Here is an 18,588-nt window from a genome sequence, read left to right on the forward strand (position 1 = left end):
TCGAATTAATTTTAGCCTTAATGTTACTACTACTGTAATTACACTACCACCACTATTAAAATTTCTAAAAGTTTATCAAACAAAAAATGTCGCTTTGAACGCAACCGTATACATAAACCATTTTCGTACGTAAAGGTATATACTTACATTTTGTGCCTGGCCACTCCGACGATAAGTTGAGTGCAATGATGTGGAATTATTCCTTGAATAGGCTATTTATTATGAAGATATGACTATAATATATATGGTAAGAATGGTTTTATTACCTTTATTGTCAGTTAATATCATAATGTGAATGTTTGTGTACGTTGGTGGTTATCGCACTGCAACTACGCTTAGCCTACCAATGAACGTCGTACATAAACCTTGAATAGGCTATTTATTTCGAAGATAGGACAATAATATATTAGGTGAGAATGGTTTTATTACCTTTATTGTCAGTTAATATCATTATATGAGTCTTTAAATGAATGTTGGTAGTTATCGGACCACGGCCGAGGGTTAGCCTACCGAAAAACATCGCATACGCAACACAACAAACCCGTGATGCAGCGATTCATACCAGTGATGTAACATGAGAAACGGTCCAAGAAAAAACCTGTGATTAACTGGATCTGTGAATACTGATCCGTGAATAAGCGATGCCCCACTGTATATCAGAAAGTCTGCTATTTGCTGAATAGTGGTACTGAGTGGAGAAAAGTTCCCTCTACAACACCAATCACAGTATGCTGACCATTTTCCTTGGTATACTGCTGCCGATGACTTTCTGATATTTCCTGCCATGTGTGCTGCTGCTTTTTGCGAAAACCCTCTCGCTTGCAAGAGATACTCGACAGTCTCCACCCGTGAAGTGATAGGGACTTCACTGACCGGTGGCCACTCTTACAGCTCACACCCACACTGAGGACACTCAGAAAAGAGAATTAATAAGAAAAATGAAATTGAAATGGATAAAAACGGGCAAACTAAAACCGGCTTTAAACAGATAGACAGAGAACACGTCCTATCTTAAAGGCGGTAAAAAGTTAACTGGCGGGTCGGTCACACGATCCTGAGGGCATTCTGGGTATACATGCCCCGTGACCTGGTATAGATGCCAATAGTCCCTGGATCGCACAAGTTTAATTTTAATTCTACCGGTTTCCAGCTTGGGGCTAGTAAATCCTAATGTTAAGACCGAAGGTTTGTTTCGTATATGAAAAACTGCAATTGTAAGCTACAACACTTACATTCTAGTAATATTCAATATATTACCTTCATTTTGCAACAAATATAACAATGTCAAAAATTGTATATTTCCTAACTATACAAACCTGAGGTCCTTTACAATAGGAAGGTACTTAGCAGCAGCTGAACCGGTCATAAGCTTTCAAACAAGGGGTTCGGTAGTTAACAACTTGTCGGGCAGTTAGAGGTACGCTCGACTGCGAGGCGAGGAGTCACTTTGCTTGAGGCCCAGGAAATGCAGAGTGAGGGGTGGCATGAGGTGGGACTATATGTAAAGGACCTCAGGTTTGTATAGTTAGGAAAAATACAATTTTCGACAAATTGTTATTTGTTTCGATACGGAATACAAACCTTCGGTCCTTTACAATAGGAAGACTCACTTATTGGTGGGTGGAATCTGAGTCTTATGAACAGACTGGTGTTCATCCTACCTTGGATTCCCTCCCTGGTCATAAGAGCAGAGGGAGGGATCCTAGCCTCTGCCCAGCTGATCGGGGTGTGCACCGCAGGATCAGTAGTCAGACTTTTGGACCAAATTATAAGAGGGAGGCAAGCGTACCTCTTATAATTAGCAAAAAGCAAGAACTAGTTCCTACTTCAAGAGCAAAGGTAAAGTTATGGGTTTGTCTCTTGTTGGCTTCCACTCCCCCCCTTGTTGGGGAGTGGTGGATAAACACTTCTATCCCTACTGAAAGGGATAGAATGGGGCTCGGTTGTGTAGCTTACCTGCATCGGCCTCCTGTTCAGCGTAGTGACGACCGCGGCCCTCTGCCCACAGGTAGAGGGAAGAATGAAGGAGGAAGAGAAGCCAGTCACACACTCTTTCACTCATCCATACATACAGTCACACAAGAATGAAATGCTGTTCTGTCTGCTCAGGTGCTGGGTAGATTACATAACTTGTTGAGCAGTCACCACGGGTGCCAAGGAAAAAGTGTCCAAGGACCTGTGGGTGATATCCCGAAGGTAGAAAGAAGTGAAGGTGGTCTGGTTGGCCGAAACCCCTGCCTTCAGAACCTGCGCCAGACGCAAGGGTTGGACCAATACCTCTGACTTCGTGTCGTCACTGCCAGCTGTCTCGTACGCCCTCCTGATGACCTCACGCAGCCAGAAAGATAGTGTTCTTGGAAACTTCTTTCTTGGTAACCCCGGTGCTAATGAAGAGGCGTCGACACTCAGGCCTGAGGTGCTGAGTTCTCTTCAGATAGCGCTGTAGCGCCCTCACAGGACAAAGCAGCATCTCATCCGCATCATTATCGGTGAAATCCTTCAGGGAGGGGATCGTGAAGGACTCGAACCGGTCGTCAGGGACCGAAGGATTCTGAGTCTTCGCTACGAAGTTCAGGACGAAATAGAGCGTCACGGATCCCCATCCCCTGGAATGCTTAACGTTGAAGGAAAGACCATGAAGTTCGCCAACTCTCTTCACCGATGCCAGGGTCAGCAAGAAGAGGGTCTTGAGGGTCAGATCCCTGTCTGACGACTCTCGGAGTGGCAAGTCAAACTTCCTAAGGACAAGAAGGTCACATCACATCCTGGGGGCCCTGAGTTCCCTGGGTGGGCAAGACCTCTCGAAGCTCTTCATCAGGAGGGAGATCTCGAAAGAAGAGGAGATATCCACACCTCGCAGTTTAAGGACTAAGGCCAGGGCGGCTATGTAGCCCTTAATTGCGGAGACGGAGAGGAGCTTCTCTCGGCGAAGGAAGACGAGGAAATCCGCTACCTGCTGAAGAGAGGCTCTGAGAGGAGAGAGACCCTGTCCACGACACCAACCACAGAAGACGGACCACTTCCCCTGGTAGACAGCCATAGAGGACTGTCTGAGGTATCCGGCCATCTCTGTCGCTGCGCTGCGAGAAAAGCCTCTCGCTCGCAAGAGATGGTGGATAGACACAGGGACTTGACGGATCGGTGGTACCGTTCCATGTGTGGCTGGCACAGGAGGTTGTGGCAGGGGGGAATCTCTCTCGGCGCTCCGGCAAGCAGAGCCAGCAGGCCCGGATGCCAAAAGGCTTGGGGTTGTTTGGGCGCCACCAGGATCATCCGAAGGTTTGCAGTGATCAGCGCCCTGCTGATCACTTTGCGAATCAGACAGAACGGGGGAAAGGCGTACACGAAGAGGTTGTCCACGGATGCTGAAGAGCGTCCTCTGCGGCTGCCCATGGGTCCGGCACAATTGAGTAGAAAACCTGGAGTTTTCCCGGGTGGCGAACAGATCCACGACTGGGCGCCCCCCACAAGGTTGAAGAGCCTTTCCGCCATGTCTGGATGAAGGGAGCACTCTGTTCCTATTTCACCTGATCCCGACGACTGAGTTTGTCGGCTACCACATTCCTCTTGCCTGTAATGTAGCGAGCCGACAACTCTACTGAGTGTGCTGCGGCCCACTCGTGCACCTGCAGCATCAACTGGTGCAGCGGGAGGGACACTAGGCCTCCCTGCTTGTTGACGTATGCCACTACTGTGGTGTTGTCGCACATCAACACCAACGAGTGTCCCACCAGACAGTCCCGGAACTGGAGAGCGAGGAATGCTGCCTTGAGCTCCAGGACGTTGATATGAAGGTGCTTGTCGCGATGGTACCACACACCTGCAGTCAGCAACTCCTCCAGGTGTGCGCCCCATCTCTCGGTCGATGCGTCCGAGAAGAGAAGCATCTCGGGAGAGAGAGAGAGAGAGAGAGAGAGAGAGAGAGAGAGAGAGAGAGAGAGAGAGAGAGAGAGAGAGAGAGAGAGGCATTCCTCTTACGAGGTTCTTGGCATCCAGCCACCAGGCTAGGTCCTGCCTCACCTCCTCCGTGAGGGACACGGGGAAGAAGGGAGGATCCCTTGCCTGTGACCAACACTCCTTTAATCTCCACTGAAGAGACCGCAGGTGAAGACGCCCGTGAGGGACTAGCTTCTCGAGAGACGACAGGTGGCCGATCAAGACTTGCCACTGCTGAGCCGGTTGCTCCTGTCGAGACAGGAACTGTCTTACTGCCTCCCTGAACCTGCTGATCCGCGAATCAGCAGGGAAGACTCGCCCTGCTGCCATGTCGATCAGCATGCCCAGGTACTTCATCCTCTGCTTGGGTTTGAGCTCTGACTTCTTGTAATTCACAACGATTCCCAGATCGCGGCAGAATTTGGGGAGTGGATCTCTGTCCTGCAGCAACTGCGAGCGAGAGCTTGCCAGGACTAACCAATCGTCGAGATACCTCAAGAGACGTATCCCTACCGAGTGGGCCCAAGCCGACACCAGTGTGAACACTCGCGTGAACACCTGTGGGGCAGTTGAGAGACCGAAGCAAAGTGCCCCGAAATGGTACACCGTCCCGTCGAGGATGAAGTGGAGGTACTTCCTGGAGGATTGATGGACAGGTATCTGGAAATACGTGTCCTTCAAATCCACAGAAAGCATGAAGTCGTTCTCCCTGATGGAATTGAGCACCGAACTTGCTGTTTCCATCGTGAACCGAGTCTGGCGAACGAATCGGTTCAAGGGAGAGAGATCTATCACTGGGCGCCAGCCCCCCGAAGACTTCTCCACAAGGAAGAGGCGGCTGTAAAAGCCCGGCGACTGATCCTGAAAGATCTCCACAGCTCGTTTGCTCAGCATGGCTTCTACTTCCTGCCGAAGCATCACGTCCTTGGTCGAGCCAGGAACGTAGGTTTGCAGATGGACAGGAGGTGAGGGGTGGCCGAGACTCTAAGGGTAGTAAATATCCCTCCCGAAGGACGTTTACTATCCAGGTCTCCACACCGTAGCGCTGCCATGTTGCCCAATGGCTCACCAGGCACCACCCCCACTTCCGGCAGCAGGCGAGGAGGAACGCCTTCCCTAGCGTTTCCCTCCTCTCTTCGACTTCTTCCCAGATCCTCCTCGAGAGAAGGACTGGGAGGAGGGCTGGTTGCGGTCACTCCTTACAGCAGAAGTCGAAGGCAGAGTCTTTCCTCTCGGCTTTGATGAGGCGACCGTCTTGGCCGCAGAGGAAGCGCTAGCTAAGCTCTTGGGCTTAGCCGCAGTTGTCCGAGGTTGCCCAGCCACCTTGGAGACTGCCTGGTGGACAAGACGGTCACTGTCGTCAGTGCGCCGCTGTTCCACCGCAGCGTTTACCATCTCTCTGGGGAAGAGAAAGGAGGAACTCCGCACCGGTCCGTTGCGAAGACCCAGAGCCGCCTCACGCCCAGCTGCCCTGGTCACTTGGGTGAGAACAGTGTCTCTACGCCGGAGAACCAGGTTGGCACACAGGTTAGCCGTCTGGTGGGCCAGGTAGGCGATGGCCCTACCCCCAGACTGGCACAGTCTCACAAAAGCCGGGTCCCCTTCAGGAGCGATGTTCCCCAAGGAGGCCGCAGCTTTTGACACTGTGAGGGACCACAGGTCGAGCCAGGAGACTGCTTGGAATGCTGCCATTGCGGTAGATTCCAAGGCAACTGCCTCCTGCTGCGAGAACCAAAGGTTCTCCGACAGGAGCTGCGGCAGAGATACCCCCGGAGTTAGCCTAGCTAGCTCCGGGTTAACCTGTTTGGGCGGCACAGGGTCCTCTGAATTATTATTATTAATAGTAGTTTAACCAGACCACTGAGCTGACTTTCAGCTCTCATAGGGCTGGCATGAAGGATTAGATTGAAATAAAAAAAATCATGTCTAGGCCAGAGGCAAGGCTCTGGAACCGAATTGTTTTTTCGGTGTGATGACAAATGAGTGAAAATTAAACTAAAAACTGCACAAAGGCACACACTCACATGGGAACACATACACACTATAAATACATTTACTCATATATCCATACTTTCATAAAAAATAAAATCAGAATAAGTTAAGTAACATGTAAAAGTTTTGTTTTTAAAATTCATTAGTCTAATAATTTTCGTATTTTCAAAGTTTGCTTACATTTATATTTTATCAACTAAATTACACTTGTTTAAGAACATAAAACTAGGCATGACTGAAAATGCAGAGGATTCTGACAAGATTTCTTTCATAGATCTGTTTCCAAGTGTCGACAGTAGTTGCTGGTTGTACTTTGGGCATTCGCATAACACATGTTTGACAGTTATAACCTCCCTACACTCTGCGCACTCAGGAGCTGAGCTATGTGGGCTGCTCATTAAGTGTCCATGTGTCAGACGGGTATGGCCTATACCGAGATGTGTCAGTATTACTTGTTCATGTCTTTCTTTCTGATATGATGAACTCCACTTTCCAACTTCAGGTTTTATTTGCTTTAATTTGTTATTTTTTTTTTTTCTGACTCTTCATTCCAAATATGTTCCATTTCATTATAATACCCATCTTTATGTATGTTACATAATCACTCATAGGGAGATTCCCACTTTGATCTTGTCATTTGATTTGCTTCTTTGGCTGCTTTGTCAGCCTCTTCATTTCCTTTGATCCCTACCATATTTTTGTTTTTTCTTTTTTCCCAATAATAATCTAAATTTATGAATTGATAATTTATTTGTTGTACAATATTATTTTTTGGTTTATAACTCTGGATGGCTTCTATGGCACTCTTGAGTCACTAAAAATCACAAAACTATTTAGTGATGTTTCTTTAATTATTCTTATGGCTGAGGCAATTGCGCAAAGCTCCGCTGTGAATATTGAAGCTGTATTGGGTAGAAAGAATTGATATGATTTGTCCTGGGACACTGTAGCATACCCCTCTCCATGTTCTGATTTAGATCCATCTGTGTATATTGCATAATGTGGACCTTTTCGGTTTATATGCTCTATTGTATGTTGTCTATGGTGTGATGGCGTATATAAGTATTTTTTTGATAAATATTTCAATTGTGTGCAAGTTTTCATTTTATTAACTGTCCAAGGCGGAGGTAATTTTACTACTGGAGGAATTTGTATATTTACATTTAGTAACTCAAACAGTTTTCTAGCTCTAATTGGAAAGGGTGTGGATGATTGTTTATAAATATATCTCTGAGTTCAAATAATTTTTTTGTTGGAGAATCGCTTGTCCTAATTCTCAGAGCACTCTTCATTGTTACAAGCTCTCTATGGAGAGAGAAAGATAGTTCACCACATTCAACCTGTAGAGAAGAGGTTGGTGATGATTTAGAGGCTCCTGAACATATTCTAAGGCCCTCATTATGAACTGGGTCCAACGTTTTCAGTACTGCGTCTGACGCCGAGCCATATATTTCGTTACCACAATCAATGATAGACAGAACTGTTGCTTTATACAGTAATGTTAGGATTTGTCTATCGGCTCCCCAAGTAGTGTTTGATAATTTTCTAATTAGATTTAATGCTTTTTTACATTTTGATTTCAAGTATGTTATGTGGGGTTTCCAGTTTAAGTGAGTATCAAACACTAAACCCAAAAATTTTGCAGAGTGTCTCTAATTGGTATACTATGATGTCTGATTTTTAAATCTATTACTTCACCATTCATCCACCTTTTATCTTTATAAAAACATCACTACTGCTTGAGTCTATTTATGGATAATTTAAATCCTACAGATGAGTCCATTCATTCATTTTTATTATACTTATATAATGATGCCGTTCTGCATGTATATGGCAAAATCATCCATGTATAGGTTGCTTTTGATTCCAGTAGGTATATTTTTATTAATATCATTAATTGCTAGGGTAAACAGTGTGCCACTAAGGACACTTCCCTGTGGAACACGATTTTTAAGTGGGAATGTTCTCGACAATACATCATCAATTCTCACTTGAAAACTACGATTTGTTAAAAAGTTTTGGATGAACCTAGGTAAATGTCCACGGATGTTATTTTGTAAAGTTTTTAATATAGGGTACCTCCAGGTAGTATCATAAGCCTTTTCAATATCAAAAAAGACTGCTACAGTTATTTGCTTTCACTCAAATCCTCTTTGTATATGGTCTTCGAGGTTAGAGAGAGAATCTAATGTAGATCTGTTGCTCTGTGACCCGAATTGAGTGGGAGTCAGGATTTTATTTTCTCGAATGTGCCATGTTAATCGAGCATTTACCATTTTTTCTAGTAACTTGCATAAGCAACTTGTTAGAGAAATTGGTCTGTAGTTACAGTAGTACCTCGAGATACGAAATTAATCCGTTCCGAGGCGCCCTTCGTATCATGAGGTTTTCGTATCTTGGACCACATTTTACATGTAAAATGGCTAATCCGTTCCAAGCCCTCCAAAAACACCCAGTAAATTTCATAATAAAGCTAAATTGACCTATAAACAATGAAATACTACAACAATTTGGACCATTCAATACCTAAATTAATAAAAAAAATGCAAAACCTGTAAATAAAGTGTATATTAGTGTACATGGTAACAAGAAATATTACTGTACGTAAAATGTGGAAGCTTACCTTTCGAGTGAGGCTATCTCCGAAAGTGGCGGCAGAGGAGGAGGAGGACAAACGGCAGATACGTACACTTAACTTTATGAAACACATAAAAAAATGTCAGAAAAACAAACTAAACTTTACAAAACACATTAACAAAACTGTAACACTTAACTTTACAAAAAACTTAAAATAAAATTTATTTTGTCTTTTTATGATTTTTACATTTCTTTTTACTTTTTTATACTTTACGTAATTTCAATTTCTTCACCACCAAATGGATGCCAGTCTGTTTACGGAATTTTTCAAACTACCCATGAGAAGCCTTGAACTCTGGGGTTGCCGTTGATGTCCCCTCTCTGCCGTCGTTTTCGGCTTGGGCAATCAAATCGCCGAAAATAGCGCTGGCCTTCTGGCAGATTGCCGTCTGGGTTATCGTATCGCCATCGATTTCTTTGTCCTCAATCCATACAAGAACCAGCCTTTCCATTTCATTATGCACATGGCTCCTCTTGTTGGACAAAATAGTCACGCCCTTGGAAGGTGTAGCTGCTTTGATGGCTTCCTTCTGCTTAAGGATGGTGCCTATCGTCGACAGATTTCGGCCGTATTCCTTAGCGATCACACTCAACTGCAAGCCAGCTTCATACTTTTTTATTATCTCCATTTTTGTCTCCATAGAAAGCATTCTCTTCTTTCTGTGAACTTCAGCAACTTTCTTGGGACCCATGACTATACTGTACGTAATTAAGTTATGTAGTACGTATACTTATTAGGTTCTCACACAACACAATAAAGTAGCACAACGAAATCACTAACGAATTTATGTTACTAAACGAAATCGTTGGACCGAACGAATGCCGCATGCGTACGGTAAAGATTCTGGTACGAGGTGGCCGGGGTAGGGACGCCACCACGTACGTACGTATAAGATGCATGATGGGAGGGACGCTGTCCAATGAGAGAGAAGGATCTCATGGCGGTGGCTAGCATCAGGAACCAATGGAGAGCAGGAGGATGGTGGCAAGTCTACTAGAACTGAGATGGCGGCGTGGCACGAGTTTCAAAATTGTTATCGGGCGAATCTCGGACTTTCAGAAACCTTTCGTATCTTGAAAACTTTTCGTATGTAGAGCCGTTAAATTTTTCGCATTGGCTTTCGTATCTCGAGTTTTTCGTAAGTTGAGCCTTTCGTATCTCGAGGTACCACTGTATTTGCATTACTTGGATCTTTACCAGGTTTGGGGATAGGAATCATTATTGCTTTATGCCATTCATCAGGAAATAAATTTCTTAACCATAAATGATTATAAAATTGCAACAAGTATGTCTTCGCTAGAGGTGCTAAGTGGCAGATCATCTCAAAACAAATATTGTCACCTCCAGGAGCAGATTTATTGCTGTTAGTGAGAGCAAATTCCAACTCTTCCATATTAAATTTTCTATTATAATATATGTCTTCTATTGTTTCGAAATTTATTGTTATTAGTTCTATATTGTTTTTCTTTGTGCGGAAGTGGTCATCTAAATTTCTATCACTACTTACATTAGCTAAGTTTTCTCCTATTATATTACTTATTTCTTTTGGATCGAGTATTCTTTTTCCGTCTTTTAATATGGCATGTCTGGGTGGTTTCACATGGGTACCATTTATTTTCCTGAATTTTTCCCATATCTTTTGTATGGGAGTATTATTAGAGAGATCTGATACATATTTCCTCCATGAAATTATTCTTCCTTGAATTACTTCCTTTTTAAATTTTGCAGATATTTTGTTGTATAGAGGCTTTAACGCTTCAATTTCTAGCAATAATATAGTCATTTTTTGTAAAGTGCTTTCTAATATTGGTAATGTTTTATTTATTTTACTGAACTTTCTATTCAAATTATCCAATTGCTTCCCTATTGAGTGTTATATATTTATTCATTCTGTTAGCTCCTCGGACCACCATGGAACTTTGTGCTTTGTTGGATGGGGTTTTGATTTTGGTATTGCTCTATCAGCAGCATTTTTGATGAAATTAACAAGAAACTTATTAGTTTCATTATGGTCTTTTAGATATTCAAATGGTGGTATACTTCTAGTATGCCTTTCATATTGTTCCCAATTTGCTTTATAAATGTTATAGTGAGGAACATGTTTTGCTGGATTATTTTGTAAAAAGGAAATTAATATTGGGAAATGATCACTGGTGTACAAGTCATCAATTGTGTTCCAATCTAACCTGTCAACTATACTTGTTGAACAGAGAGTTAAGTCTACAGAGGAAAATGTTCCATGTGTTTTTGAATAATATGTGCTAACTTCATCATCATTTATACAACACATGTTATTTGAATCTATAAGTTCTTCTACTTTACTTCCAGCTCTATTTGAGTTTGAACAGTTACAATCCCATATTGGTTTGTGGGTTGTGAGCATTGAAATCCCCTACTATTAATATAGGTTCTTTGGCATTTTAAAGTAATTCTCCAAGTTTATCAATATCGTAATTTTCATTTGGTTGGTTGTATAAATTATAAATATAATTATAGTTTTTAATTCGAATTTTAATACCCGATATTTGGAGGTCAGCAATATTTACAGGTACTTTGTCATAACATACTTTGTTATGTACATATATGGCTGTACCTAAATTTCCTTCTTCTTCCTGTGATGATGTTATTAAGGTATATTTACCTATTGTTGGTATTGTATTATTGACATGCAAGCATAATATCATTGGTTCATATTCCTTATTAACCTTTGTACTTCTCCAAGGTGTAATCTGGTCTGTAGACCATTTACGTTCCATTGTATAATATAACTATTGAAAATATTATGTTATATCGGTCGTGTTTTGTTTTCTTTTTTTTTTTTATCATTATCAACTTAAATTTTTTCTAAAATTTTATTTATCACATTCAATTGTTTATCTTTATAATATTTTAAGTTCTCAATGCACATACATCCTTTTTCATGGGTGTTTAAATCGGTGGCCTCTCTCTTTCTATATTTCATAAAATTTCTTATAATGTTTGTTAAGCAATCTTTTGTTATATTTTTGTTACTATTGCACAATGCAATGAAACAATCATTACAGCCACATGTGTTGTCATGTATATCTACCACTTTATTTGTTCTTATTGTACCGATTATTGGTGATGGAGTAATCTTATCGCCCTTGACATAGTCACAATCACCATGGTATGGTTCTCTTCCACTTCTTTGGTGTTTTGGATCTCTGCATCTATAGGTTTTATTATTATTTTAGGAGATAAAGGTATGTTCTCATTTTGTTTTTGTTCTTTCTTCATATCTTTGGTTTTTGGTTTGACCGATGTTTTTCTAATTATAGCTGGTTTCTTTGTTTTTGGTGGTGTTCTCTCTAAAGGTCTTATTTTTTCTTTAATTTTCGGTACATCACAACTTCCTCCTTCCACCTCTGTGGTAGTATCTTCTTGTGTTTCTATTTGCATTAACACCTCAAATGAATTTGATAGAATATTATCCAATTCATTTGCACCTGTTTCGTGATTCTTTACTATCTTAGTTTTATCCTGTATATTACTGACTTCTTCTTGAGACTTACTTTGCTGCATCTTGTTACTTCTATCTGTATGATTTTTTGTTTCAATACTGGTTCCAGTTATAGTAGAATACGTACGTTTCTTAGCGGGATCTTGAATTCCTCTCACTTTCAATTCTAATTTAGCCTCTGCTATGGACATGCCTGTTCTTTCTTTTAACATTTTTAATTCCGTATTGTATATGTAATACATGCATGCTTTGGATCTTGCATGATGATTCTGACCACAGTTTACACATTTAGGTTCACCGCACTTCCATTTGGTGGTGTGTTCTGTAGATCCGCAGTAAGTGCACACAGGATCATTCCTATAATTTCTCTTTGTGTGCCCAAACTTACTGCAATTTTGACACTGCAGTGGCTTCGGAATATAGGGTCTCAACTCTCTATTTTGGCCTAGAATTTTTATTTTTGCTATTTTTACTTCTTGTTTACTGCCTCTCTTACTTGTTATGTCATACACCTCGCAATCCTCAACCTTGGGGTATCTATTTTTGAGAGTCTAATAGTATTATCTTATTAATTGGTTCGTTGTTGTTGTCAGGAAGTACAATGGTACCCTGAATGCTGTTCATATTATCATGCTTTTCCACTTTAACATTAATGGAATCTATAATTTTTAAAGACAAATAGTCTTCTGACTGGCTTTTTGTTGTGGCTTCTATAAGCCATGTCTTCTCTTTTATTTTTCTGAATGACATTTCTGCCATTGGATGTCTGTTTAATAAAAAAATTTCTAATTTCAAGGCCGAAATATTTTGTTCTGCTTCCATGGTTAGAAACCTTGACCAACTTCCACTCCCAAAGAGGGAGTCAAAGTGAGTCAAGGTTGGGTCATGACGGTACTGTGGTTTCCTAGTTTTAGTATATGGTATTAACGTTTTAATACCAACCTGGTCTTTGTGACTTGAGCTTCCTTTAGAATGGTCCAAATCAGTGCCAGAAGTCGTGGGGATAGTTTTTAAATTTTCCATATAATAAAATTGTAAATTTCGTCCAGGATGAGGTCCCTCTCACCAGGGAGGCTCAACTGGGGGAGGAGCAATACTGTTACACAGTGGTAACTGCCCTGGGACACTCACCTGGATATACGCCATACCCACAATACCTTAAGGGTCGTCAGTCCCATGAGATCGGACCCAGCACTGCGGGCATGGCTTGACATAAACATTTCCCCTCGCTCAACCACGTCAGGTACTTTAGTTTTACGGGTGGAGTGGCATGCCGTCCAACTCCACCCTCCATCAAATTAAAAGAGCATTCAATTCAATAGTCCAAAATCATGCCACGGTTGTCAACTAAAGAAGAAGAAGGGAAAGGGGAAAATTTAAAAGAGGAGGAGTAAAGGAGTTAAAGGTCCCAATGTTCAGTTGGATCCACAGCAGAGAGTGCAGGTATAAAGGGGCATACTCTCTCTGCAGTGGATCCCTAAGCCCCCCACCTCGTCAAGGAGTTGGATTCAGGGGGAGGGTCCTCTGAAGGCAGGTAGAAGTGCCTCTGTTGCATTAGAGGTGGAGGAAGGAGCTTTGCAGACCTACCGGACCGAGGCGAACCCTCCTGTCCGGAGACGAGAGCGTCCACTTGGCTCAGCACGTTGTCAGCCAAGGCCGATCGCGGCAGACCCACCGCCGTCCTGGGTTCCTTTTTAGCTCCCCAGAATGACTCCAAGCCCAATGTGGGTTCAGTATGTGGGAGCGGCGATCCTTCCCCGAGGTCGTTGTGCTGACGAATCAGCGCAATTACCTCCGCGAACGACCTCTGGATCTCAAGAGTGACTGCATCCTGTGGAGACGGACCGTCAAGCCCGTCCAACGAGAATGCCTTCCGAGACCCTCCTCCTTCCACAGGAGGAACCACAACAGACCCTTCCTGGTCTCCTCCTGCCACTTGCGCGTACGATCGGTTGGTTCGAGGACCGTGCCAGGTTTGTAGGGCGTAGTGGCGGGATCGCGAGGAGCGCACCCCTCGCGATCACTCCTGATTGCCTCGCTCTTCCCGGTGAAGCCCGAGGAAGTTGAAGGGATCGGAGAGGCAGACCTGACGCTCTCCCCGCGTCCACCGGCAAAACCGGTGTGCTGAGGGGCCGCAGGTAATCGCCAACCCGCTGTGGCGATCGGGCTGCAGGCCTGGACTGAGAACAGTGGCGACGGTCCCAAGTGTCAGAAGAGCTGCTGCTGGTCCCCCTCTCCGCCAAGTCCCGGTAGGGGCGGCGGTCAGGGGACCTGCAGAGTCTGCTGTCGCGGTGGGAGTGAGGCCTGTCCTCACTGCGCGTCATGCCACTTGGCCCAGCCAAGGCTGGTTCAGGCGACCGAGGAGACCACTTCCTTGCCTCAGCCCGCAAGCGGTCTGGGACCGTTGCGTCAACCCTGGGTACCAGCGTGTCGCAGTGAGAGCAATCGCTGGTCTGGTGAGAGTCGCCTGAGCGACCCCCGCCAGTCTTCCACTCCGTGCCTGGATCCTGGCGCTGAGCGGACTCGGTTGCCTGGGTCTTGGCTGTACGGTCACCCGCAGGTAACCGTACACTCTGTGACTCTCGTGAACGAGAGGCCGAGACAGTACCTGGCGTCGAGGCAGAACCTCTGGCGCCAGGTGAGGAGGTACCGGTGTTAGCCAGCACTCCTCTGGTCCCCGTCTTCTTCTTCCTTGCGGAAGGAGAGACGGGCCCCGTTCCCGAAGGAACAGGAGGACCGACAAAAGTCCCAACTGTCCCACCAGAGTGGGACGGACCCTTAGAAGTCTGAGCGCGAGCCTTCTTAGGGAGGGAGGAGGCAACATTCTTCTTCTTCGGCTGTGGGGCCTTAGAAGTTGAAGGGGAAGTGGCGGCAGATGACGACGAAGAAGAAGATGAAGACAAAGACGACACCTTCCTCTTCTTCTTCTTCTTCTCGTTGTCAGCTCACACAGCACCACCGTCAGGTCTTCCATCCAGGACGGAGCTGGGGCAGTTGCCGAAGCAACAGGGCCCAACTGCACCTGTCCGGGAGGACCTGGGGTGGGAGCAGCAACACCACAGGCAGGAACGACGGCGGCAGGATCTGGTACCAGGGCTGGAGCGGCAGCATACTCAGGAACAGGAGGCGCGGCAGCAGCATCCTCTGCACAGGAGGCAGGTCTAGAGGAGAGCTCTTGGGACACCGGAAGTCCGGGGCTGTAGCAGGCGCGGCAAACCCCGGTGGCGGCGTCACAGCGGGCATCGAAACTTCCGGCAGCGGTACCTGCACAGTGGCTGTTGGGGTCACTGTGGCTACATGCTGAGTGTACACCAGTTGCGGCAGAGCAGCGTAGCCCGGCGTGGACGCCGTCGTGGTGGTCGGCCCGTGTGTTACCGGCATGGCCCCTCTCGCCAGGTGACTCAGCAGCCCCTGGACCGGCAGTGTCCCTTGCAGCCCCAGCGAGTACCAGGCCCATCCGAGATCGTCCCCCGTGGCAAGCAAGTCTGAGGAAGGAAAAGTCGGGTGAGTTAGTGGGAAGGTTTCCCCTCGCCCGGGGAGGGGGGGACAGTTCCCACCCCGAGTGAACGGAGGACAACGAGTACAACTGGATGCCGGGGTATCTCGCCCACCCCCCCTCCACGCTCGACTGATCGAGAGAGGAGAAGGAGTGAAAAACCTCCCTCAAAGGGGAAGGAGCCATACAAGGGAGCTAAGATGGAGGCAGTAAAGAGGAAGATGTGTCCGTGACCAAGGGCGTAGCCGGAGAACCCTCCCACTGCTCCTCCGACCAAAAAATACAAGTATCACGTCTCGGTGCGAAAACATTCTTGCCCTCTACACCGAGTACAAAAATCCTAAGGATCAACCACTATAGATGATCGGAATGCCCCACAATTATGGCCCTCCACACCAGGGCACAATCTGCAGCTGATGGGGGGGCGAGGGGGTCTCTCCGGCTCTCGGGATTCCATATCCATAACAATGAAGCACTGTATGAATAAAAAAACACACACACATACTTACTTATATCCTTTGCACTAGCACACAGTAAATGGAAAAGCAAAAAAGTCTTCACGCAGTGAAGCAAACCAAGCATACGACAGAAGCGGGCAGAGAGACGAGCAGCACGTCCAGCCACTAGCGCGGCCGAAAGCAAAGTGACTCCTCTCCTCGCAGTCGAGCTGACCGCCAACTGCCGGACAAGTAGTTAAATACCGAACCCCCTTGTTCGAAGCTTACGACCGGTTCAGCTGCCGCTAAGTACCTTCCTATTGTTAAAGGACCGAGGGTTTGTATACGTATCGGAACAAACTCCAATTATAATGCATACTATTTAACGGGACCTGTCTAAGAGTGTCAACTTTCTCCTCCTCTGTCTAACAACAACAAGAACAACTATAATAATAATAATAAATCAGTTTGAGACTATAATATTAATAGAGCATATAAAAATATCATAAACTTTACAAGATAACTAAAATACAATTCTGACTGAGGTTGCATAAGCAGTGAAAGGGTAATTGGACAGATATTCTGGATTGGGAAAATTGAATAACATATGAGTAAAATCGCATTAATGGACAAAAAAACATAATCATGACATAAATAAGTCAATATGTAAGAGTTTAAAATACTTGAACATGCTGCCTCAACATGTACATACAGGGAACAATTCATGATGGTAAACTAACGGTTTGGGGCAAAATTACTATAAGACAATTGAAAAAAAAAAAAAAATTCCATTCAATACCTGAGGATTTCCTCTGTCATCGAAAGAAATTCTTCTTCTTCAGAAGTGGAGTCTGTCACCCAATCAAAATCTTCACGAAGTGGATGAGATGCACTACTTTCGTTTTTCACGTCCTATTTAACAACATCCAAAGAAAGTACAAAGCAAAGTTAATAATTTGAGTTCAATAACTGTTAGCTACACAGCACAAAACATCAGGCACCACCCTACCTACAAATGAGTTACGTTCCAGATGGCTATTTCTATGTTGAATTGTTTGTAATTTGGTTACTGTAAATTTCATAGCTATTCAAGTACATTACGATATAAATCAATACATTACTGTAAGTTTATTTCATCATAAAACACAATACACTTACATACAGTACTGTATGCACAAAATAGTTGTGAAAAATAAAATTTACACTTGCATGTGACAAAGGGGAGTGCTGTGCACACAATTTTAATTTGCAATCACGTTTGTTTGTACCTGAATGTTTGTAAGTTCTATGTTCGTAAGTTGGGCAGTGTCTGTATTCTAAAATATACCAGCACCTACATTACATTATTGCAAATACCACTTGCTTGGGAATATGTTTAAATCTAATGATTTTCAGTTTGGATTCATGCAATCTTCACCCCGTATATGAAAAAAGAAAATCCTATATTTGTGGATGTTGAAAAGACACTGACAAAATACCAAAACAAACAAACTAAAATTCACTTACTTCAGGTAGTAGTTTGTTAGATGTTGGGTGAAACATGAATGGACTACCCACTACATGTTGATGGTAAAGCTTTACACTAAGAACGTGGGTTTCCTTGTTCTCAACATTCAGGACTATTTCTATAAAAAAAAAAAGTTTAGGAGGTTAGTGAATCATTATAAATATAAAATGAAGGCCTTTCCCCCTAAAATACTAAAGTTGTGAAAATGCAGGCTGATTTAACCATTATCCCTTCGCTTAGTGATGGTTGATACAGATGTCACCTTCAAGTTCTTTGCATTTTTGATGACATATGCATGTTATAAAAAAAACTACACACAAAAACAAAAAAACCAGCAGCCAAGATGAAGATCATTTTTAATAAGTTCTGATATTGTGGCGGGATCACAAGCTCAAAAAAACCAGTGGCAAAATCCCCCCCACATAAACTTAATCAATCCAGCTGCCTAACTCACCCTCAGTCACACTTTCCTCTTTACACTACAGAATTCACGCAGGACAATTGACCTACCTACACACAGGGAAAAAAAAAATAATAAAATAAAACCATGTACTCACCAACTCCAGGTACTCAATGCTATGCTGTGCTGTCCGCTGGTCAAGGTCGCTGAGACACTAACAACAACAAAGACAACAACCAAGAAATACAACCACAACTAAAGAACACAGCAAACAACAAGGAACTCAACCAGAACTCAGCAATACCACAACAAAAGACCACCACAAACAATCACTAACACAAAAAATGCAAAACACACACCCACTAACAACACTAAGAAATCACAACAGCTAACCAACAACAACCCTCAATAACTCACAAACACACCAAAAAACCACAACAACTCCCCAACAACAACCACCACCCTCAACTATAACAACTCACATACAACCCAACAGAAACTCTCAAGCACAAAAAATCTAATAAGACAGGCACAACAACTCCAAAGCAAACAACATCAATTTAACAACAAACAAACAACAAATCAATAACACACTTAACTGACTTTCAATTCCTTCAAGACTTCATACACCGCTGCCGACACTAACAACCGAATCACCTGCGCCACTCGTACTCTCATCCACCTGTTCTTTCTTTCTCCAC

The 18,588-nt window shown here is 43.9% G+C and overlaps 1 protein-coding gene across 10 annotated transcripts in view; it reads right to left on the reverse strand.

Moving 5' to 3' along the window:
* LOC135200049 (uncharacterized) overlaps positions 1-18,588 on the reverse strand; it is a 289,020-nt gene that overhangs the window by 143,256 nt on the left and 127,176 nt on the right. For all 10 annotated transcript variants that reach the window (XM_064228292.1, XM_064228287.1, XM_064228290.1 and 7 more), the window contains 2 exons: positions 17,487-17,605; positions 16,780-16,892 (listed from right to left, as the gene is read on the reverse strand). In XM_064228292.1, the coding sequence (XP_064084362.1) occupies positions 16,780-16,892; positions 17,487-17,605 (232 nt within the window). The remainder of the gene's footprint in view (positions 1-16,779; positions 16,893-17,486; positions 17,606-18,588) is intronic.

The sequence above is a fragment of the Macrobrachium nipponense genome, chromosome 26, assembly GCF_015104395.2.
Source record: "Macrobrachium nipponense isolate FS-2020 chromosome 26, ASM1510439v2, whole genome shotgun sequence".
Classification (NCBI taxonomy): Eukaryota; Metazoa; Arthropoda; class Malacostraca; order Decapoda; family Palaemonidae; genus Macrobrachium; species Macrobrachium nipponense.